Raw genomic sequence first — 24,059 nt, forward strand, 5'->3', positions numbered from 1 at the left:
ACGTCAAAAATAATTCAATGATTCATTTGTTTACTTGTTAGGTTGCGCTTCTAAAGGTTTAGATTGCATAAATTTTTGACCCACACTTTAAGATATTTTTCCCATTGTGTCAGCATGAAAAAGATTATAGCAATGGTATGACCTAATGATCAATAAAGTGGATTGAGAGTTTGAGAACTGAGGTCTCAAGTTCAAATTCCGGAGAAGTGATACTCGAAATACAATAATCAAAAGCAATGACAACTAACTCTAAACTACCGTACTACGACTAATGCATAACAAATACCAACTAAACCTTGAAAGCAACAAAATATTTTTATCCGACTAATCTTGTATTTTACTATTTTGAATCCTCCGCGTTTTTCTATATAAATTCATATTTTGGAGTAAAACGTAACTAATAAAACCGAACAGAGATTAAGTCGTAAGTAGTACTATTTTTTTAGGATTAGGAACTGCATTTCAGTCGTCGAGGCGTTGCAGGTATGGTAGTTGGAAGGAAAAGTATATATACATGGGAAATAAGTAAACAACGTGGCCATGGCTAAATCTCCCATATCTTCACATTCACATACCTTTTTTTTATTTTTCTTTTGCCTACTATATTAGCCAATCTCACAAGCTGAATTAGTACTTACTCAAGTTCTCTTGGGCATTTCATCGAACATTTGAAAGGTAATGGCGGTAAGGGAAGAGAAGAAGCCATCAGTAGAGATCAACAAGCTCAGATTCACCTACCCTGGTATCGATGGCCATCCCCCTCCCGGATCTACTCCTTTGATCGATGATTTCTCCCTTACCCTTTATCCCGGTGATCGCTGCCTTCTCGTCGGATCCAACGGCGCAGGTTCTATTCTATTCCTCTTAATTCCCTATATTGAATTGCACCTCTTTTAGTATGATCAAGAATTCAAAAGGGTTTACTTTAAACTTGTTTATCTTTGCTTTTGTCTCCAATTCCGATATTTAGAGTGTCTTTGGACTCTGGTATTGATGAAAATGACTTTCTTTCCCCCCCAAACAAACAACGACAACAAAATACCCAGTATAATTCCACAAGTGGAGTCTGGGGAGGCAGGATGTACGCAGGCAGACCTGTAGAGAGGCTGTTTCCGTTAGACCTTACTTCTACATGAAGATGTCTTTCTTTTCTCATTGAAAAACTTGCTCTTGGAAATCATTTTTTTAATCATGTTTCCACCTTTTGATTAGATATAAAAGGTGCTAACCCAGGGTAATTGTACAATGTACAAGATAAGGTAAAATGATAGTGTTTTGACAACTCTTTAGTAGTATTATTTTTTTTAAAAAAAGGCAGCCCGGTGCACTTAATGCTCCTGCTATGCGCAGGGTCCGGGGAAAGGCCCGACCACAAGGTAGGAGTAAGGTCTGCGTACACTCTTAACCTCCTCAGCCCATACTTATAGGATCGCACTGGGTATGTTGTTGTTGTTTCTTTTTGTTATTGTAGTGAGCGTATGGAGTAAGAATTGTCATATATATACAGGAAAATGAGTTGCATCCATTATGGAGAGGGCTTCTCTTGCTCATTTTGCTAGAAAATGTAGAAGACATAGCTACCTGAACACGAAATAAACATTTTTTTGCGCTACCAAGACACGCTTAATATAAAAGGCTTGATTGAGATCTGAGAGACATCTAATGTTGGGTAAATGCATGTACTTTTGATAGGGAAGACAACAATTCTGAAGATATTGGGAGGAAAGCACATGGTAGAACCAGACATGGTTAAAGTGCTTGGAAGATCCGCATTTCATGACACTGCTTTAACGGCTTCTGGAGACCTCAGTTATCTCGGTGGAGAGGTGTCTCTTCTCTTGCTTTGTTCCTCAATTATCATTTCATGATTTGTTATATTTCGAGGTCTGTTTTCTTCTTTAGTTTGTTAACTGCATGTATTGGAATTTGGCAGTTTGTCATTTTATGTACAATTCAATAAATTCCAGCTGAAATAAGTTCTCTTCTGTTATGTTTACGAAGGGTACATACTTGCTAAGTCGGAGTTCTATTTGGAATCATCTTTAAATTTCAATCTCTCTAACTTGGTTTCTCATTTATTTGTTGCTAGTTTCTACATGTAATATAGTACATTACAAGAACAATTTAGTTATAAAAGTAACACGCTTTAACAGTGCTAACATCTTGTTTACGCTTGATATACCTGTCTCCTGAAAAGATAAATGTGCCACATCTGTTAAACGAACTTGTGAATTCAGAAATTGATAACCAAAGTAGAAAACTAAGTGCTGTTGTGCTTTCTGTTTTGCAGTGGAGGCGAGAAGTTGCATTTGCTGGATTTGAGGTGCCTATTCAAATGGATGTTTCCGCTGAGAAAATGATTTTTGGTGTTCCAGGAACTGATCCACAAAGACGAGATGAACTAATTAAGGTACGGATAAAAAGAACAATTGTTCTCTGCGTGGAATTTATAGAAGTCCCATGGGGCTTCTGTTCTGCTGAACTTTTTGCTGTTATAACTACGCCCTTTAAGCTACGGCAATTCAAAAAGAATCTGCAGTGGTCAAATCATCACTTCTACTTGCAATTGGCTTCTTCGTTGGATGAACTTTGGAAAATGTGGTCTTGATAGGTCTGCACTGGGCATAAATGTTCACACTGTTAACCAAATTTCAACATACGCATGTAACACAAAGTCCAAGGCATGGTAAAATGGTAGCTGATAAGATTTCAGGTGGACAGGGCCTTCTAGGGAATAGAATTATCCATTTCTGGTTTCATATACTTTTTTGGCATGAAGAAAGGCTACCACTGTGTGTAGATGATTGAGATAGATGAATAGAGAATAGTTGTTGAGTCACTCACTTGTTTCGAACACCAGGTGTGATCAATGATGAAATTGTTTGGAAAAAAAATGGTTTCAGACATCCATGTCTCAGTTTATTGTTTGATGAATAACTCTGAAACTCTCCATCAAATTGAAAAGGAAATGGCCCTCTTGGCAATTGGTATACTTCGTTCTCATCTTTATCTCAAAGTTCCTGAGAACTTCTATTGCTGTATATTAATTTGTGCTTCTAATCCCTCTTTGGTATTCTTTTCCAATATCCTCTAAGCATAGCAGCACTAAACCTATGAACATTTGAGATTTTTCTGCTACTGTTTTGAGGTAAACTGATAAAGTGTTGCCCATATGCTGGAATCTCTCTCTAATTTTCCAGGCTTAATCAGAAATCAGTCTCTTATGACAAGTAGGAGTGCTCTAACTTTATACGATAATAAAAATTGCTATTGGGATTAAATAATATGCACAAGCGTGCACGGAAGGATGTTTAGACCTCTTTAACTTTTTCAGTGGATGTTACCTTCTACAGTAATTTATCTTTAATAAAGCTGATTCTGGTGAACTCATCTAGTGTGCAAACAACTAAATTAATTTTATGTTGATGAAGGTTCTTGGTATCGATTTGTCCTGGAGAATGCACAAATCATCCGATGGACAAAGAAGAAGAGTGCAGATATGTATGGGTCTTCTGAAACCATTCAAGGTATATCTGCAAATACTTTCACTGAGTAAGAGCAGTTACCTTCAAACTGTTACAAATTACTTGAAGATGATTATGACATAAGATGGCCCCCTGTTTGTCTAGGTGCTTCTTCTCGATGAGATTACAGTTGATCTAGATGTTCTTGCAAGGGCTGATCTTCTGAAATTTCTGATAAAAGAATGTGAAGAGCGAGGCGCTACAATAATTTATGCAACACACATTTTTGATGGTCTTGAGAATTGGCCTTCTCATATAGTAAGTTCTGACTTGTCTCTTGTTTTATCTTTGAACTTCTTAAGAAATTAATGAAGTGTGATGGTTACAATAACTGTATTATTTGCAGATATATGTGGCTCGTGGGAAGCTGCAATTAGCAATGCCGATGGACAAGGTGAAGGAGATCAGCAATTTGTCACTAATGGTAAGTTCTGATGTATTTAGAAAATGTGAGATCCAAAATAGAACCTCATGTGGGTTTTCTTTGAAAGATCAAATATATGTCATCTCTAACTGCTTAGCTAGAGGTCACATCGATAGATGGTTTGATTTCATCTAATACCTGGAAATTACTGCTGAAGCACATGATATATACTGTGACAATTTTTCTCATATGAACTTTGCATGGTTGTTCTCCCTGGATATACAGAGGACAGTAGAGAGTTGGCTGAGGAAAGAAAGAGATGAGGAGAGGAAACGAAGGAAAGAGAGAAAGGCAAAGGGCCTTCCGGAGTACGAAAAACAAGTTGAGGGCACTCGAGTGGTAGGGGGAGATCCAGCTCGTGCTGCTGGTCGTCCATTGAACAATGGTTGGGTTGGTGGAACACTACATTCTACTATTGCTGGTGAAGAAAATTTTTTCTTAAGCTCAAACCGTGTTCTAAGATAAAAAAAAAAATAAAAAAAAAAATAAAAATAAAATGCCGCCCACTTCTTTGAAACCGGTGTCAACATATTTTACTATTTCATTCTTACTGGTCAGACGACCATGAAAGTAGGACTAATAAAGTTTTTCGAATTGTAGAATAGAATTATCTATGGTATTTATTTGTATAAATATCTCGCTGCTGTGATATTATAAATTGATTTGGTCAAAATTGTGGTAAACTAGAAATTTCGATGATATTTCGCCATTATGATTCTCCTTTATCAATACATTGCGAGCCCAAATTGTGATTGAGGTCTCATGCTTCTATGGAATACCCATACGATATTGTGTTAATTACGAATTCCAGAGCAAGTCAACCAAAAGTTTGAATTATGGAGAAGAATGAAGAATTAAGGATATGGTAGTGAAACAAGCTATTATGATAGGAGGGCAAAAGTAGGTCTTACAAAACCCATATATATATATATATATATGCAGTAGGAGCGTCATAAAAATATTGACATTAAAGCTCAATGTGCGTAGCACATAAGATGCTATTGAGGAAAAACAGAGAGTAGTAGTTATTGGCAGTCAGTTAAGAGTTGGTGAAAGTAACTCTTTTAAGTTTCCAACGATTGTGTACAACTGTGAAGGCATTGGGGTTTGATATATTTTTCAATGACATAGCCAACCCAAATTAAAATGTAGTATGATGTACTGCTTTTTGCGGTTAGCAGTAAAACTAAAGCAAATGTGCCATGCTGAATTGCTTCGTTAATTGTTAAAAAAGACCGTAACTCATACATTTCCTCGCGAATGGATGTACCAACAATTCTGCAGATTGCTTAAAGAGAACAAAGCCATATCACAAGGGCAACAAAGTATCCACGCTACTGGCAACCAGAGTAATATTACCCCGTCTGTGCCCCGACAGCTTAAACATTACTACCTCTGTTTAAAGAAGAATGACCTAATTTGACTTGACACGAAATTTAAGAAAATAAAAATAACTTTTGAATCTTGTGGTCTTAAATTAAAGAGATGTCAAATGTACCCAAATTTCCTTCAATCTTGTGGTCTTACACATGTCACGTGAAAGGTTAAAGCAAACAAACAGTGGGATCATTCCTTTTAAAACAGACTTAAAAAGAAAAATAAATCATTCTCTTTAAAACGGAGGGAGTATTGAACTTCACTTTGTTATAGAGCTGTCACTGACCGGGCACGGCCCAAATTTCTCAACGCAACAAACTAGCATTGGACTTTGCTTAGTAGATAAAACAAGAATAGTAAAGACCTGCTCACCAGCAGAATAGAAAAGCAGCACTAACTTAAACCAACCACAACTGAAAGAGAACCTTAGTTTTGATTAAAACAAAAAAGCAGTCATTGAGAATATGTAAACCCAGAGTGCAAAATATTACATGAATTCAACTAAAGTTACTGTAAAAAGTACCATTCTTCTAAAGAAAGGGCAAATGTACTGAAAAACAATAGCGATAAGTGGATCCATCTCGTGAAAGAAAGATCAGTAGGCACATACATAAGTGCTCTAGACATTGTTGAAGTCTATATCGACAAAAATATAGCTGCAAAAATCATGGATCTCAATGTTCAACCCTGCAAAAACAAGGACGTTGGAACATTAGAGCAAATTAAAGTGCCAAATAAAATCTAATATGATATTGCACTCCCATACCTTGTTGGCAATGTTGTTTGAGAGCCAGTCAAGCCCCTCATACAACCCTTCTCCAGAGGTAGCACATGTGCTCTGAATGTACCTGTAATAGAAAGTCATAGAGATTCAACATTTGGTAGCACATGCAAGCTATATCAATCTACAGCACCATGCTTAATATGTGCGTATACTTGAAAAGTAAACACCATATAGTACATACCAGTGACGTTGACGGAGGGAGTGCAGACCAAGCTTGTCAGTGATCTCAGCAGCATTCATAGCATTTGGAAGATCTTGCTTGTTAGCAAACACAAGCAGCACAGCATCTCTCAGTTCATCCTATACATACATTGGCAAAATTCATTCAAAATAGAGTGTATCAGTGAAAGGAACCAACTCCAAGTGCTCCACAGCACATTTCTGGATATATCTTGTGCATACACCAGGCATGTGGATTCCCCACGACACGATATAAGTCTTAACCGAAAGAAAGAGAGGTGTGTGTTGCATACCTCATTCAACATCCGGTGCAGCTCATCTCTAGCCTCAACAACACGATCACGATCATTACTATCAACCACAAAGATAAGTCCTTGTGTGTTTTGGAAGTAATGCCTCCACAATGGTCTGATCTGGAAGTGAAAGAAATTTGACAAGGAACAACATACAACATGAAGTACGTCAATTTCCAGAAAAGTCATGGCAAAGTATCTAAAGGTGAAACTCCATTCACATGTCTTACAAGATGACTAGATAGAACAAGATAACACTTGTCCATCCATCAAGTAGAAGTCATTGCAGAACTGTAGATTCTAGGTACTTGATAGCAGCAGAGAAATATAGAATTCAATGATACAGGACAAAAGTCCATTTCTTGGCTTTATGTTACTGTTATTTTGGTGAGTAAGAACATCTAATGAAAATCAGAAAAATAAACCTGATGAATCTGAGAAAAAAAATTAATTCCAAAACCAGAAATGCATAAGCATGAAGTCAGCCAAAGTGAAAGTAGAAAAAATTGCAATGAATCGTCACTTTTTAAGACTAATGTCGAATAATGCAGAGAACATTGCATTTTAGTGTATGGAATTTAGTACCTTGTCCTGACCTCCAACATCCCAGACAGTGAAACTTATATTCTTGTATTCAACAGTCTCCACATTGAATCCTGTTAAAGAAAGAGTTATTACAGATCACATTAAGGGCAATGGCTTTGATAAGCACAACTAAGATAAATGTATATCAGCAGACTGCAGCAGAACAACCATGCTGTGGAAAACAGAGGACATAATTGGAGTGCATAGCTGTTAACCGCAATAATTGGATTCAGAATATTAAATATATATTAAAACAGAACATGAGACAAATTTCTGTTACAATATACATAAAGCAAGCTAGTAATTCATGTAAAAGAGAGAGCATCTCTCTCCTTCGCTTCCCCTCTAGGGGATGTAATGGTGCACCACTTGACCCTTTCCAAAACATATCAGCAGATAACTGTGGTGCCCCTTTCCAAAACATATCAGCAGATAATTTACAAATTCCTTGCCATCAATACACACACAACAGAAAGAATCACTTATTCAAGTTACATATATTTTTGGCTACAGAACAGCAACAGTTTAATGGTAAAAAGCATCCTTAAATTATACTACCACCTTGAAAACATCCTTAAACAATCTCTTTGAACAATAGACATCCTTCTGTTACAACTCCTTTTGCTACACACTGTTAAAAACTAATGTAACCTTCAATCACTGCAAGTGACATCCCAAAAATTTCCTTGCCCGGTATATGCTGAATAGATTTCTCTGTCCTGGTTTATCAACAAATCTAGAAAGGGTTCCTTGTATCGAACTACATGCTGAAGATGGAAGTTTGGCATGCTCTGATGTTTTGGGAATCAAGGATGCTTTGTTTTCACATGGATACTATAAGGGTGCAGTTTTAATTGCTGGTATAATTTAGGGATGAATTTTTCAAAAAACACGAATAACAGCAGAAATCACTCATAACAAAAAACACAACGAAAACGTTAAGATAATAGCCATCTATCAGTTACGCAATCAATAAAACAATGACAGACGCCATTCTATAGAACACATAACATAACTCACCGATAGTAGGAATGGTGGTAACAATCTCCCCCAGCTTGAGCTTGTACAATATGGTGGTTTTACCAGCTGCATCGAGACCAACCATCAGAATACGCATCTCCTTCTTGGCAAACAGCCGACTGAAAAGCTTCCCGAATGATAAACCCATCTTTTTCTAATGCCTGTTGCACCAAAAATAAGACTCAAATGACCACACAACTTAGGAAAAATCAATGTGTTCAGGGGATCTGGGGTGATAAAACAATACTCACTAGGGAATTGATTAACAATATCGCTAAATCTCAACGGAGGCATTCACATTCAACCCCCCCCCCCCCCCCCCCCCCAAAGCTTAAATCAACAAATTAATGTATCTAAAGGTTGCATAAATGCACAGTCACTAAAAATCAGAACAAAATTGTGATCTCAAGCCAACAGAAAATCCCAATTATGGCTTGGTATTTTTAACATGGTGTATCTAAAAAATATTAGGTGATCCTTTCCATCTGTCTTGACCTTGAGTTACCCGACATTTGTTGCTAGTGGGAGGTGGCAGGAACTCCGTGGATTTAGTCGAGGTGGCCCGGACACCACCGTTATAAAAAGAAAAAAAAAACTGTTGGATAAAGATTTCATCATAAAATTCAATGGTCCTTAATTGACGACCGATATCCATAGCAACAAGCGTAGCGATCAAACGAATCACGGGAACCCAATACTTAAATCGGATTGTGGGACATAGACACAACAAATAACAAAATCCGGATCCATTAATCAAAACCAAATCCAAAAAGTTGACACCCAATCACGATCAAATCAATAGAAATACAGAGAAATCTGAAAACTTTATACAAATCCCAGATCCCAAAAGGCAAAATCCAGATCTCCAATTTCCATAAACATGTAAATCAAGAAAGAGATACACACATACATAAACTTTGTATTGTTAACAACCGAGAGAGAGAGAGAGAGAGAGAGAGAGAGGTCGATCTTACAGTGATTAACAATGACTGAATGTGGAAGGGGAAAGAGGGGCAGATCTAGAAATGACTGCCCTTTTCTGGAATTGTTGACAAACAATGAAATGGCCAGTTTGGATGCTTCTCATGTAGTTATAACGGGGTAACGCAAGCCTCAAGGAATATCACTACGTAGCTTAATGTCAGCCAGCCTATTATATTTTGACACCTTCACAATTTTCAAATTATCTATCATATTTATACACATTTTTATCCTTACAAATAATTACAAAAATCTCAACTAATTATGTATTTTCACTAGATATATCAAAAATTAATTATTTATTCTTACAAAGAAAAATATATATATCAAGAGCTAATTACTTATCTTTACAAAAAAAAAAATATAGCTCAATGAATGTATCAAAAACTAATTATGTATCTCGACACACTTAAAATAAGAAAAAATTATTGAGAGTTAATTATATATTTCGCCAGACTCAAAACTGAAAATTTTAATAATTATGTAAAATGAAAAATTTTTCTATAATTAAATTTTAAATTATCAAAATTGAATAATAATTATTTATATAAAATATAATCAAATCCATCTCCATCTTGAGCTCCAACTTGAAGAGTTTCAAATATTAAAAATATACTTGTCATGGCATGTAATAGCTAGTAGATGAAATTTAATTTATGAAAGATATTATTTTTTAGAGATGTCAATAAATTACCAATGAGTGATTTTGCTAGTGTTTTTAAAAAATAAAAGTTAAAATTGAGTGATATAATTATATTTAAAAAAGTTACATTTAAAGAACCACATCGAAATATTCTTGATAAAAAATCTGATAAAACACAAATTCAACACAAAATTTAATTTTCAAGTCAAATATGCAAGGCAAAATTAAATTCTTCTAAACTTTTTGAGGACTACCAAATAAAAATATTTAGATTCTTTACAAGCACTTTTTTGTTGATCGAGTAGCCCGACTAATTCATTTAAAGGGCTAATTGCTTCATACCATGTGTTGTTTTATTTTCAAGTGTGACTGCTAATAATAGAAAATTTTCATTTACTATGTTATAGAACTATTCTTAATAGTTGAAATGCTTCATTCCAAATTTTGATTTTCAAGTTAGTATAAGGAGAAATTGGATTCTTCTAATTTTTTTTTGGGGACAAACAAATAGAAGTTTCTAGATACTTGTCACACCCTTATTTTTTTTCTCTGCATCCGACCCCGCTAGGGAGTTGGTTTTAGAGAAAATGAGTTTTTTCAATTAAAGTGACATTTTGAATAGAGATTATTTTATTTACAGAATTGTTACTTGGAATTGAGTTTGGGTGTTTCAAGTCATCTTATTAAATCTCCATTCAAAAGAAAATGACTCATAATTTTTGGTTTGCGATCTAGAAATTCGGATAAGAAAATCTATTGACCGAAGGGAAGGTGTGAGGCACCCCTCGAGTCCCGTGGTTCTAGCATGGTCGCTTTAATGACTTATGTCTGGCTTAAATTAATCTTTTGGATATATAATATTTGTCGGCCCAAAAGTGACTTCTATCCCGCTTTTATTTATTTTTTAAATATATTCAAAACTGTATTGATGCGTGGTTTATATCGTAGTAGTACTTTTCGTCCTTACCAAGAGTTTTGGATGTATTTCTCACGCCTTTGAGGTCTTTGTGGATCGTCCCATTTTTCTAGTCTAAATAAGCACCTAATAGGTTTAAAATCTACCTAACCCAATTCAATTGGCTTCAAACGGGAGATTAATTTTATTATAACGAATGATCGGTAGCAGGGCTTTCCAAATTCATCGTTAATTTTCACTTGTATATTGAATTCTTAATTTTCTAAAGATCAAGAACCTAAATCTTTCTTTTCGAATTCGTTTCCTCGCAAATGAGTTTTTCCTCTCTTTTATTACGGCGGGGTTTAACGTGAACATGTACCCCATATCACTCTTACCATACTTTGTAAATCAACTCGGATCTCAAACGTCTTAAAACTTACTGTCATAACCTTGAAGAAATTTATTTAGAATTAGCCGTTAGCCTAATGCTTAATTGACTTGATTCACACCGGCCATTAACAATTTGTACTCACTAAATAATTATCAAATACTTGATTTCAAGCTTAACGAAGGTACAAACTAATATCATCAAATTCTAGCCGTTTAACTCCAATCAAATTCACGAATTTTCTTAAATGAAACAATAGCTCATGCAAAATAAAAAATCTGCATTAATATCACATAGACATCATGCATACAAATATAATACTATGTACACATAGGCTCAAATTAAACCTTGCATGCTACCGTTTTCACTATCTATACATGGACAGTTTTAATTTCCTTCAAATCCAAACATTATAAATAGCATTAATAAATTTCTACATTGCCAAAGACACTATTTACTAATATTTATATGGAAGCTTAATTAATTGAGAGTAAATTTTGGCTAAAAAAAAAAAAAATAATTTCTTGTGCTAAAGAAAATTGTTGGGCTATTTTAGTGTGTTATCAATTACTTGCTACCTTAGAAGATTTCAACTTATCGACTCAACGATTTAGATCTGAATTTTTCTACACTAAGAACATAGGCAGGTGCCCTCGTCAGTAAAGCACCCTTATCACTCCTCACTTTTCAAGGTCAGTGTATAGCGAGAGCTTAATATATTAGATTGTCGCACTAAGACTAACAAAGGTGTTCCTTTTTTACTGTTTGCTAGATAGTGAAGCAACAGGCTAGACTTGTGCCAAAAATGGCCAACATCTAACCACTGCTCATCATTTTTTAATCTGACTAATACTTATACATAATTTTATTGAATTGTCTTAAGAAGATTTATATCCGTTGTCCTCAGATATATGAAATTATCATGCATTAAAGATAAATGAGCAGTAATTTCATTGAATGGGATCCAGACGTAGTGACAAAGTAAAAAATTTGATAAACAGACGTGGGATTAACTAAGCATCGACAAACATGAAACGTTCCATTCTAAGTTTACACCGACTAATTAGTAATTCAAAACTAAAGAAGTTGTATTAACCTTTTAAAAAATTATTTCATCTTCTCAGACGAATATAACTAGTGACCATTTAAATTTTTAGAAAAGAAGAAAGAATATATCAATATATACATATAGCTGAAGTCCATACATTCCTAAGCTATCCATATCTTGAAATCACCCGCTGCATACACATAAATATAAATTTTCGAGCAAACCAGATACGATACATAAACTCTACATGAAATTATCTTAACAATGTTATTCATACTTTGATTCTCAATAAAAATTACAAAAAAAAAAGTAATGGAGTGGGATTGAATAAGAACCTGACTAATCAAATGTAGAAACAAAGACGATATCATCGGAATCTCGATTTGAAGTCCTAAACTCGTCTCCTTTTTGTTGTGTTTTCTTTTTCCGTTGGTTGTTTCCTTCAAGTGTTTTTGCCTTTTGTTATTTCTCAACCTTGTTTTTCAACTTTTTCTAGTCTCCTCTTTTTTTTTTTTCTTCTCTCCTTTGTAATGTTCCCTCCCTCTAAGTGTTTGTCTTGTTGGTTTATATAATAGTGTGTTTGTGAATTAGGAGTTGAGGGAATAATGGGGGAGAATGTTGTGGGACGTGGAGAGAGTGGGAGATGGGGTAGCTTAGTGGGAATTGTGGGGTGTGGGAAGATTAGGTATTTAGGATAATTTTTTTATTAACTAATATTTTAAATAAAATAAAATAATAAAAATCTATTTAAAATTAATAAAAATATAAATAAGTTAAACACTTGCCTTAGAAATATGATTAAGAAATATTAATATCACTAGATTTTTTATTAAAAGTAAAAGGATTTTTTATTTTAATATATAACTAAATAAATAAAAATGTTACTCTATTTTTTTGTAGTTTTCAAAACTTTTAACAAACCTTAAAAAATAAGATAAATTTAAAATGCCTAATAATAATAAAAAATTATTAAACATTAAAATGATATAAAAATATTAGGTTTGGATCAAAAATTAGGTGTTTACAATAATTTATAAGCACTTTTCTATTGACCGAATAGCCTGACTAATTTGATTAAAGGGCTAATTGCTCCATGCCACGTGTTATTTTATTTTCAAGTGCTACTTCTAATAATAGAAAATTTTCATTTATTCTGATATAGTATTCCTTAATAGTTGAAATGTTTCATACCAAAATTTGATTTTCAAGTCAAATGTGCAAGGCAAACTTGAATTTTTTTAAAACTTTCTGGGACTAACAAATAGAAATTTTTAGATTTTTTACGAGCACTTTTCTATTGACCGAGTAGTCCGATTAATTCAATTAAAGGGCTAATTGCTTCATACCATGTGTTATTTTATTTTCAAGTGCGGCTTCTAATAATAGAAAATTTTCATTATTCTGTTATAGTAATCCTTGATAGTTGAAATGGTTCATCCCCTCCAATGCTTTATGAGTCGAACCTGTTACAGGAATTTGCCTAGTGTTATTTACGTCTCAAGTGATTTACAGGTTATTACACGATGGCAATTTCTTTGGTACACACAAAAATATTCACTCAAATGACAGAGGCTATATTAGAGATTATAGCGGCTTCAAATTATTCTGAAATAAAAAACAATAGTTGAAATTATCTACCAATTATATGATTTGATCTAAAATAATAGTATTGAATAGGTTCGGATGAAACTTGTGGAGTACTTGAGGGGTGGGATAGTAAAAGTAAGTTAAATACTTTCAATCTCAATTTTTATTCAAAATTTCTAAAAATTCCTGATTTAGTCCACACAGATACATCACATTATTTTGAATACATCATTTAATTTTATAGTGATACATTACTTAATTTTACACTAATACATCATATTTTTTATTAATATATTTAAATTTTTAAGTACAATTTGAATTTTATGTAATTATTTAAAAGAATTGAGATTTAAAATAATTATGATAAGTTAAGTTATTATGATATAATGTAATTTATCCTATTAAGTCCGTATAAGTCCAAGAATTCTATAGGCTATTCGTGTATCAAGTTATATCTAAGAAACATCTTATTCTATTTGTAAATCAAATTCCATATTTCAATAAATGATTACATGTGTGTAAACGTATCAAAAGATTTTCTTGAGTGTTCTAACTTGTCATCGATCAAATCACTAAAAGAATCTTACTCCGTGAATAATCTAATGATTTTTCTACCTCCAAAAAAAATCTACGAGCATTACATCCTTATGCTGCTCCACTTATAGAATTACACTGAGTATGAGTATGTTATAGTGATGAAGAAGAACACAAATTTATTAACTATTTTTATGTTTTTAAAGTTTGGTAAAAGAAGAAAACAATAACAGTACAATTTTTTGTGCCTCTTTTTGGGGTAGATGCTTTTGCATTTAAAGAAAAATAAAATAAGAGAATGAAAGAGTCTACCTATTTAATTTCAATAGAAAGCAATGGTAGTGATGGATGTAATGATACAGAAAAGCAATTTAAGCTTGGTCAGCTAAATGCTATTCTTCTACAACTACTTGATAAAGAAAAATTAGGAAAATTTAGCCCCCATACATGCATTTTTAATGTGTTCACTTTTCCTTTCTCATTATTTAGTGGCATGAACAATAATGTTGCCTTGTTGCTTTTGCCCTTCATATAACTGCATTTCCATCTCCTTTTTCTGCTTTTCTTCATGATCACCAATTTCTTCATCAAATTTGACTGGCTTCAACTCGTTGTTTTTCCCCCAAAGTACTCCATAAAGTCCCAAAACTATCAAAATTGACCCTACTACCCTGATTTTTTTTTGGAAATACACACTAATTAATCAAAGAAGGATGCATTCAGAGAGATCAAATTGATAACGATGACTAATTTGTAACACTATTAATAATAGTAACTTACGTTCCGATGTAGATTTTCTCTTGAAGCAAAGCCCAGCTAAGAATAGCCACAATGACCAGCAATAAGGGATTGAATACAGAAACATACAAAGGACCTTTTCTTTCTATGCACCATGACATTAAGCAGTAAGCTAATGCAGTGCACACCACTCCCTGTCAAATATAGTTAAAGGATCGAGTTAGACCATTTTTAGAAAATTGTAAGTCTCTGTTAATAATATTAATGGTGGTAACATATATATATATATATACAATGAAAGTTTATAGTATAATTTTTGCAGTTGTCGTAGCAAGTGGTCTTATTCTACTTTCTAAGTAACTAATTTCACTATTGTATCATCATATAGATCTATTAAGCGATTTAATAACGTAATTTTTCTTACACCGTCATCATATAGAAGTTAATATGGACGAATATGACATATAATTGATGAAGCCGTTATAAGACGTACCGCATAAATAGCAGAGACAGCTCTAATGCTATGGCTCAAGGACCAATCAGATAGATTATGATCAAAGCAAATGCCAACAATCAAACACTGAAAACTGGCCATTAGACACATCAATGCTGAGCTAGAGTAGGGAGCTGCATACACCATGCTTACTCTTGCCTGACCAACAATATTAACATTATCAATATACCATTTAGAAAATAAGAATTAAAGTAGAATAATATCGAAGAAAGTAATTATAACTTGACTTTAATACCTGAAGGATGGACCAAATTCCCCAAGAAACAGCACTAACTATGAGGAGAAAAGGACCTAATATGAAATTTCCATGGTTGCTGCTGCCTTTGTTTTGTGTCATGTCTTGTGCATATTTCCAGTGTATGTTTGGTTGGTCCATTGGAACTATAGATCCATGGTAAAATGATAAAAACATAGCCCCTCCTACACATAATATTGTTCCTAACATCTTTGCTTGCCCTGCTTTAGTCCCAAGTCCCACTCTTTCTAGCCTGACAAAAATAAATATATACAACAGTGAACAACGAAACTTAACATTGCTATTTGCTTTTTTTAAAATTTATTTTCACGACTATACGTACTAGTAACAAGATGGTAGTAACTTTTGAGATCATGATAATTAGAAGGAATGATTACCCAAAAGGAATAGCTAGAAGGAAAGTGACAGCTGGGGTTAGATTTGACAAAGCACATGCAATAGTTGGAGTGGTATTCTTGAGGCCAACAAAGTATGTTATTTGGTTCATACTAACCCTGCCAAAATAATTGAGACTTTCATCAGAAAATTTATCAACTTCAAAGCCAAAATTCTGCATCTAAGAGAGTTACGTTCTTGAAGAAAAGACTCACCCAAAGATAGAGCACAAGAAAATCTGGAAAAGAATGGATGAAGTTAACTTTGGCCTTGTTTTTCTGCAAAGTATATATATACGTAAAAACCCACATCAGAAATTAAACGAAATAGAAAAAAACGCACGTAACTCATCCAAAAAAGAAAAACTTAAAGAGCATAGAAAAAAGTTAGAGAAGATACTGTAGTATACAATATAAGAATTTCCTTACTGAGAAAAATTTTCATTTCACTTGAAGATTCAAATTATAATGTTCAATGCCAAAATATTAGTGCTATATTTATTTCTTATACTATATCAGACATCAGTAAATTGCTAGCGTTATGTGATTATATTTCTGGCTAAACTAGGCTGGATAACAACAAGATTGGAATAACAAAGGGTCAAAGACTATTAATAATTCTATAGTTGATTTCGTACAAGTAAACTACAGTTCTGTATGTACTAGTGCACTTTTTAATCTTTGAGAATGACAAATGAGGGTTCTTTTATCATTTTTTTTTAAGTAGTACTGAAGAAGTCTAGAGTATATATACATGGTAATAGTAGGTAAATTTAAATGAGTTTAGATCAGCAAGGTTTGAGCCTTGTAACTACACAATGAAATCTTGTTTTCTCTTTCTTCATCACAATGAAAAAGATAGTACATGCTTTTTTTCTTTTTAACAAGAAGAACAAATAAATGATAAAAGCATAAAAAAGAAATCAAGAAAGTGCAAGATTCAAGGCATAAAGAAGATGCGAATGAAGAAGCAAGCTAGTTAAGCCATGACTATTTCGTGAACCCTTTGCACGGTTTCAAGAATTCATAAAAATATAGTCATGAAAAAAAAAAATCACCCAACCAAATTAAAGCATGCTAATTACTAAAATAATGAAAAAACAATTAAGAATATATGCATGCAATTAAGCAGGTAGTGAAAATCTTGGAAAAAGAGCTGGGAGAGAAAATAGAAGCCATTAATGGTTACTTTTACAGACTGTAGCTAGGTTATTGAATTTATGGCCCAATAATATTATCGTGTACCTTTCCAAGAAATAAGCAAAGGGTGCAATTGCAATGGTAGCAAATATTTGCCTGTAAGCCACATGAACAAAAGGGTTCATGCCTGAATCCATAGCAAGTTTTGAGATAATGTTCATCCCTGCATAGCCTAACTGCACAATTACCATAGTCAAGAAAGACAAAAAATCACTCCCCATTGTGAAAATTTTAATTTCTTCTTCCTCTCCAAATTCACAACTTCTTGAGGAAACAAGAAGAAAATGAAAATGAAGAAAGAAGAGAAATGAATGAAAGCGTGAGAGAAGTGTTTGCTATGTGTGATATTTATATGTACAGGAAATTAAAGTTTTTTTTGTGAAGTTCAAGAAATGATGACCTGTATATATTATAGGGCTAAAAAACAAAGAAGAACCGTCGATGGGATGGGGTGGGCGGGGTGGGTTACTTGTAAGACATGGTAGCTTATTTTCATGCATAGAACTTGCCATTAAATTCTTGCATAAGATCAAGAATATTGAGGAGGAATAAAGTTAACTTTCAGTTAATAGTATCTTTAGTGATTGCCAGCTTTGGCCTTTTTTTTTGAAAAAGCTTGCAGCAATCAAACTCTATTACATTTGGACATGTCAGCTGCTTAGACTAAAAGCATTTTTGTGTATGTCACCAAAAATATGGAGAGACTACTTTTGACGGTTTCATTCCATTTTTGGATTTGGACTGGTGTTTCTATTGAATGTATATATCTTATATTTCATCATAATATAAAAATTATTTACAGTATTATCAGCATAAAATAAAATATGTAATTACACGACCTAAATGGTACTGTAGTATACAATTTCTATTAGACTATCGGTGTACTAAAGTAAAGTCATATTTTCATCTAATGTACAACAACAGATTAAAGTGGATTTTGTTCTTTGTTTTTTGTTTTTGTTCTTTTTTTCCCTTTGGGAATTAATGGCTAGGTAGAGATATAAATGATTGCTTTAGTCTGCAAGATCATTGGAATGAATGTAAGTATTGGCTTATGTATGAAAAAAAAAAATATAATGAATACTCCTTTATTAAGTAATAGTTTAGGTATATGCGCCTCGCACGTGTATCTCACTTTAATAAACTCAAACGTTACACTAAATAGGATATTTGTTTAAATTGATAACGATGAGTATAATAATTAAATTCAACAACTTTTGAATATGTTAAGATGGAGAATTTATTTAATTATACCTAAACTTTGTCAAAATTTTTTTTAAAGCTGATCAACATTCATCTACCACCTGTAAACTACAACAACATGATGATAGGGACATGAAAATAATACAATTAAATCTAACTCTTACATAAAAATTTTCTCAAAAAACTGACAAACATCCATCTACCATCTGTAAACTACAACAAAATAATATGATAATAGAGATATCAAAACAATACAACTAACCTTAATCTTTACATAAAAAATTTCTCAAATTAGAGATATCAAAACAATACGATAAAAGAGATATCAAAACAATACAATTAAATCTAACTTTTACACATAAAAATTCCTCAAAGCTGATCGACATTAATCTACGATCAGCAAACTATCAAAAAATAATATACTAATAGAGATATTAAAACAGTACAGTTAAACCTAACCTTTAACTAAAAAATGATTCAAATTCGACCGTCATTCATCTACTACTTGTAAATTAAAATAAAACAATACGATAATAAAGATATCAAAATAATGCAATTAAAACTAACCTTTACACAAAAATATTTTCAAAGTCAACCAACATTCATATACAATCTGTAAACTACAACAAAACAATATGATAATGATCGCAAAGCTCCCGTCTTCGATGAAAATAATTTTTGCCTGAGAGGAAGTTTTGACCCTAAAGGACGACTTGAATGAAAACAAAATCAAAAAATATAGTAGAAGTAGAAAATAAATTTGTTATTTAGATATGACAATTGCTTTATACGCACACGTTGAATTGCTTCATAATATAGTACAATATGGCAATTGCTTATATAGACACACGTTGAAATAAAGTTTTAAATAATTTGTACATATTTTTAGATGTTCATTTTCCCTAAAAAATAAAGCAATTGTCCAAAAATAGGACAAATTTATTATTCTAGTGTATATATTGAATTCTATTTCAAACAAATTGTACAACCCTAGACTAATAAAGTAATTTTTTTTTTACTTCTATGATTATATTTATTTGTCAAATATAAGGTACTATGATTAAGACTCTTTTAATAATTGGTTTTTTTTTTTCCAAAAATATATATTATTAGTATTTATGTATAATAATAATTTGAAAAAAATAGTAAAAAGACGATTTTGTCTGAAGGAGAATGTTTTAACGAAGGGTAAAAAGTTCGAATCACTTTTATAAGGATGTTCACACTTTTAATATATTATAGATATAGTGTTTACGCACATTGTTAGCTAAAAAAATTGGGAAATTTTGTATAAAATGTAAGTTTTTTATAAAAAAATATCCTACGAAAATGATCTAAATCGAACAATATTATATTTTCAAAGTATCTTTCAAATGACGCGATAAATTAGTATTAGAGTCAAGATTCAGCGAGACGAGTGTACGATACGCGTAGATGATGGGTGGGGCTTGGTTTACTTGCGAGCTTAGAGGCAAACATACAAAAAAAAGTTGTTGCAGTCTTCGGTTGCTATAAAAATACTCAAACAATGTGGGTGTCATACATCAAATCTCAAAAATTGACCCCGTGATAATGGGTCGTGTTGAACTTAGTTTGAATAGGAGATTGTTGGGTATATGCGAGCAAAATCTAACATTGATAGCTGAAAAGATTGAGAAACTACGTGTAATATGTATGCGCTCTTAATGGTGTTCGTAAGTCCTTTTAGAAGAAAACTGTGAGGGCTTATTGATTCAAAATGGACAATAATATCACATTATGTTAAGAGTATCTTTGAGCTAGTTTATCCCAAAACACATTTCTCTCTTTTTTCTTGATTGTATTTTAATTGAATAATTTAGAGGATATTCAAATGGTGATGACAATGAATCAATGATGACTTACACCACTGTTATAAATGAAGAAAGCTCATGCCTTTCTTAGGGGGGTTATTGTACACTTTTTCCTTCCAAGTTCCAATCATCATTCATATAAGGTGGAGATTATATTATTCTATTGTCACGAGAGGTGGTTAGCACTTGATGCAAGATCCACGTTTTAACCAACTAAAGCTCTAACAATTATATTCCTCCTTGAGATGAAGAAATTATCTACTAAAAAGTATGTGAAAAAAGAACAATGATACATATCTAACGATTTATAAAGATACAATTTTATTTGTTCGTGGTTTAGGTAAGAAGAAAGAAAAAAATATAAAGAGCTGTCATCTTTGCACTCAATAGTAAAGATTACCCTTCCCCTTATATAAGCTGACATAACATGAGTCTGAATTAGTCAAATAAGATATCATTATGATTACACAAATAATTAAAAAAAGAAGTCTTAATTTTTCTTTTGAACTATACCGATATCAATTATAAATTAGATTAATTAATGATTTGAACCAAAAAAACAAAGGAGAAGAAATTTGTGCATGTAGTTCACTTGGAGATGAAGGATTGTGAAGAAATTTCACATTTTATTCAGGTAAGGGATTATATTGTTCACTCTGTGTCGTATGAAGTACGTATGCTTTGAAATCAAAACACAGCTAGCCAGTAGCTAGCTTCTTTAATTTGTTCTTATCATGATTTAATTTAGAGGTCACGTAATAAACAAAAACATCATCCAAAAGGGCAATTTATAAAGGCAATAATAATTCAATTACGTTTCAAAAACAATTATTGTAAAGACAATAATTAGAGGTTACAATTATTATAATACATCATCCAACTATACAATTTGAGACAAATAATAGTTAATAGTAATTCACGTTTCTGAAACTCATCAACCAAAGAAAAAAGGTACTACTACTTTATATGTAGTAATACATAAGAGTATATTTTAATTATTAAGACAAATCAGATTGGGACCATCTTTCTGTACGTATCTCAATTCTCAAGTTGAGTTTAATTTGGAAATTAAATGTTTTACGATACTAAATTTCAGACTTTGAATTCAATCCGTGACTCAGCTTGCATTGTGCGTCTAAGTTTTACTTACGTTTCTTATCTTTAAGTTTCCTATATATGACTTCCTACCAAGAGTTAAAATGTGTTATGTACTGATAGCCTAAAAAAATAGGTGGTAATTTTGAAAAGACAGGAAAATAAAAGGAAAAAAGACATGGGCTGACCATTTTTTTTAAAAATGAACACAATTTGAAAAGATGGACAACTGTAGTCAGTCGGTTATTTTTTTCCTTTTTAGCCATTTGACCCAATTGGGCACATGCAGTCTCTATATTCAATTGACACTTTTATACCAAATTGATACATTTTTATACTATATTAATACACTTTTTAAAAGAAGAGATAGGAAATTCTATGCAAGCATATGCAGTCCCTATACCCAATTGGTACTCTCTTATACCACATTACACTTTTATACTACATTGATACACTTGCAGTGTCCATATACTCAATTGATATTCTCTTATACTAGATTGATACATTTTTTAGAATGCATATAGAAACTATATAGAGTCGTATAAAATATGTATCTAAATAATAATTGTAGTTAAAAATTGTATAGAATGTGTATAGAAATGCTATAATTATTATATAGAGTATGTATATGCATAAAAACTGTATCATTATTATACATAAATATATATATTTTTAACAATTGTATTATATTAAAAGTATATGATATTGTATTTTATTGTATAAATAAGTAAAACTAAACAAAACAAATAGTATTTATTTTAATAGTGTTGGGGAATGTAAAATAATCTGAAAAAATAATAATTACTAAATTGTTTAAAAAGAATAAAAAAGAGTATAATCTATTTCTTTCCACATACCCAAGCACCTCCTGGTTCCATTTCTTCAAGTTGAACATTAAAAGAAAAAAGGAAAAAAAATAATGAAAAAAAATAAAAAAAAATAGGGGCCATTTTGGTGGAAATGACTACTATATGATAATATGAATTCTAGGGCCATTTTGGTGGAATTACTTTGGCCGACTGCCATTCTCGTCCTTTCCCCAAAGTAAAATTTTGACAAGATGCATGCGGCCAATATTATTTCAATGAACTTAATTTGGGCTATATATTCTTGTAGAATTGGGTTATATTCATATACTTAACAGTTGTATCGTTTGTTGTATTACTTGGTAAATCTTGTCTGTGGCAGTATTAGGTATGGTAATTTCTATTGTATCCTGTTCTTTTACTATTTCTTGTCTAGATTGTTTATCTTGAGTTAGGGGTCTATTGAAAATAACATCTCTGAGGTAGTGGTGTTGACTACGTACTTTTATCCTCTCCAGACCACATTAATTGATGGAAATATACTGGGTATGTTGTTGTATATATTTAGCAACTCAACTACTCCCAATCAACTTAATATGCCCCATTTTACATTTCAATGTTGAAAAAATTAGGAAACTTTGGATGGCCTAGCCACTTTTGGCCTAGTATTAAAACTTATTCGCATTTGTAATTCTATTAAAAAAGAGGTACATTTAATCTGAAATAAAATTAGGAAAAAGAAAAAAAATCAAGCCAGAATGGAAAGAATTCAATATTTTTTGTTAGAGTTTGAAAATCCTGAAGTTTGAATTGCATATTTTAAATTTAGAAAAATTCATGGAGATGATTATACATGTGTGATTGCTGAAATTCAAGATCACTTACTTTCTCCACTCAGTAGGAGAGCTGTGATTGCAATAGATTGAAAGCGATTGCACATAATATAATGCATATACAATATGCATTTCTACTATTTACTTTAAATAAAATCATTATATGCAACATATAATCAATGTATGATCTGTTTGTATACGCTAAGTACTTGTGATACATTTATTATATACTACTGAGTATACAATAACTATAACAAATTACTATGGTTGCGGAGTCTCAGACTATAGCTACTTTCTGGGCAACTCTCATTCTTCCTAATTTGGGTTAAGGCCCATTTGAATTCTATTTTCAGGCCCATTGGATTGCATCAGCAATAATAGGAAATCCATAATATTTATGTTCTAGACAAGATAATTATCTTGTGCGCGATGCCTAATTTCGGTTGTATCGCTTCATTATCTCATGTATTAGATTTGACGGGGAACAAGCCGAGCTAGAATATAATTTACGGATTCAGTAATTTTTATTTAGACATTGTATTTTGTTTTAAGAAATATATTGAATATGTAAAAAATATCAATATTATAATTCAGTAACTTAAAAAGAATCAACTTTAAAATTCATAAACTTAAACCATATATATCTCCGCCACTGCTGACCACAAATTCAAATTACCACCATTTTTTTTCCCAAGTATGTATGAGCTTCAACCATACATTACTAAAATACATGCAAAATTTGGCTAAAAGATTGTGTGTGTCTGAAATGTTTTTGTCTAAGAAGAAAAAATATTCTTCAAACTTCAACAACTAAATCTACTTAGGCACAAATTTAAAATATAAATGTCATGTATGATGAAGAACAAACTGTAATAATCAATTTATCAAACAACAATAAGCTAACAAACTCATTAAAACGCCTTTAATTTTTGTCATGTTATA

The 24,059-nt window shown here is 32.2% G+C and overlaps 3 protein-coding genes across 5 annotated transcripts; 1 reads left to right on the forward strand and 2 right to left on the reverse strand.

Annotated features, from left to right (window-relative positions):
• The first annotated feature begins 313 nt into the window (after positions 1-313).
• On the forward strand, positions 314-4,657 carry LOC107871166 (ABC transporter I family member 20). 2 transcript variants are annotated; one of them, XM_047394768.1, is made up of 8 exons: positions 318-483; positions 676-847; positions 1,693-1,826; positions 2,291-2,410; positions 3,432-3,527; positions 3,630-3,782; positions 3,871-3,948; positions 4,174-4,657. In XM_047394768.1, the coding sequence occupies exons 2-8, from the start codon at positions 679-681 to the stop codon at positions 4,411-4,413; spliced, it is 990 nt and encodes a 329-aa protein (XP_047250724.1). In that variant the 5' UTR covers positions 318-483; positions 676-678; the 3' UTR covers positions 4,414-4,657. The 2 variants fall into 2 exon arrangements, with proteins under 2 accessions (XP_016573473.1, XP_047250724.1); XM_016717987.2 differs by having other exon boundaries at positions 314-847.
• Positions 4,658-5,739: 1,082 nt separating this feature from the next.
• Positions 5,740-9,359, reverse strand: LOC107871167 (ADP-ribosylation factor 1). 2 transcript variants are annotated; one of them, XM_016717988.2, is made up of 7 exons: positions 9,162-9,359; positions 8,188-8,348; positions 7,168-7,238; positions 6,583-6,702; positions 6,291-6,409; positions 6,092-6,173; positions 5,740-6,012 (listed from the first exon to the last, which is right to left on the reverse strand). In XM_016717988.2, the coding sequence occupies exons 2-7, from the start codon at positions 8,333-8,335 to the stop codon at positions 6,007-6,009; spliced, it is 546 nt and encodes a 181-aa protein (XP_016573474.1). In that variant the 5' UTR covers positions 8,336-8,348; positions 9,162-9,359; the 3' UTR covers positions 5,740-6,006. The 2 variants fall into 2 exon arrangements, with proteins under 2 accessions (XP_016573474.1, XP_016573475.1); XM_016717989.2 differs by having other exon boundaries at positions 9,098-9,242.
• A 5,198-nt stretch (positions 9,360-14,557) lies between these two features.
• LOC107871168 (WAT1-related protein At1g09380) lies at positions 14,558-17,712 on the reverse strand. The gene is made up of 7 exons (XM_016717991.2): positions 17,394-17,712; positions 16,365-16,427; positions 16,152-16,268; positions 15,754-16,006; positions 15,498-15,656; positions 15,047-15,198; positions 14,558-14,937 (listed from the first exon to the last, which is right to left on the reverse strand). Exons 1-7 carry the CDS (start codon positions 17,567-17,569, stop codon positions 14,748-14,750), a joined length of 1,110 nt encoding a protein of 369 aa, XP_016573477.1. The 5' UTR covers positions 17,570-17,712; the 3' UTR covers positions 14,558-14,747.
• Between the last annotated feature and the right edge of the window lie 6,347 nt (positions 17,713-24,059).

The sequence above is a fragment of the Capsicum annuum genome, chromosome 8 (genome assembly GCF_002878395.1).
Source record: "Capsicum annuum cultivar UCD-10X-F1 chromosome 8, UCD10Xv1.1, whole genome shotgun sequence".
Lineage (NCBI taxonomy): Eukaryota > Viridiplantae > Streptophyta > Magnoliopsida > Solanales > Solanaceae > Capsicum > Capsicum annuum.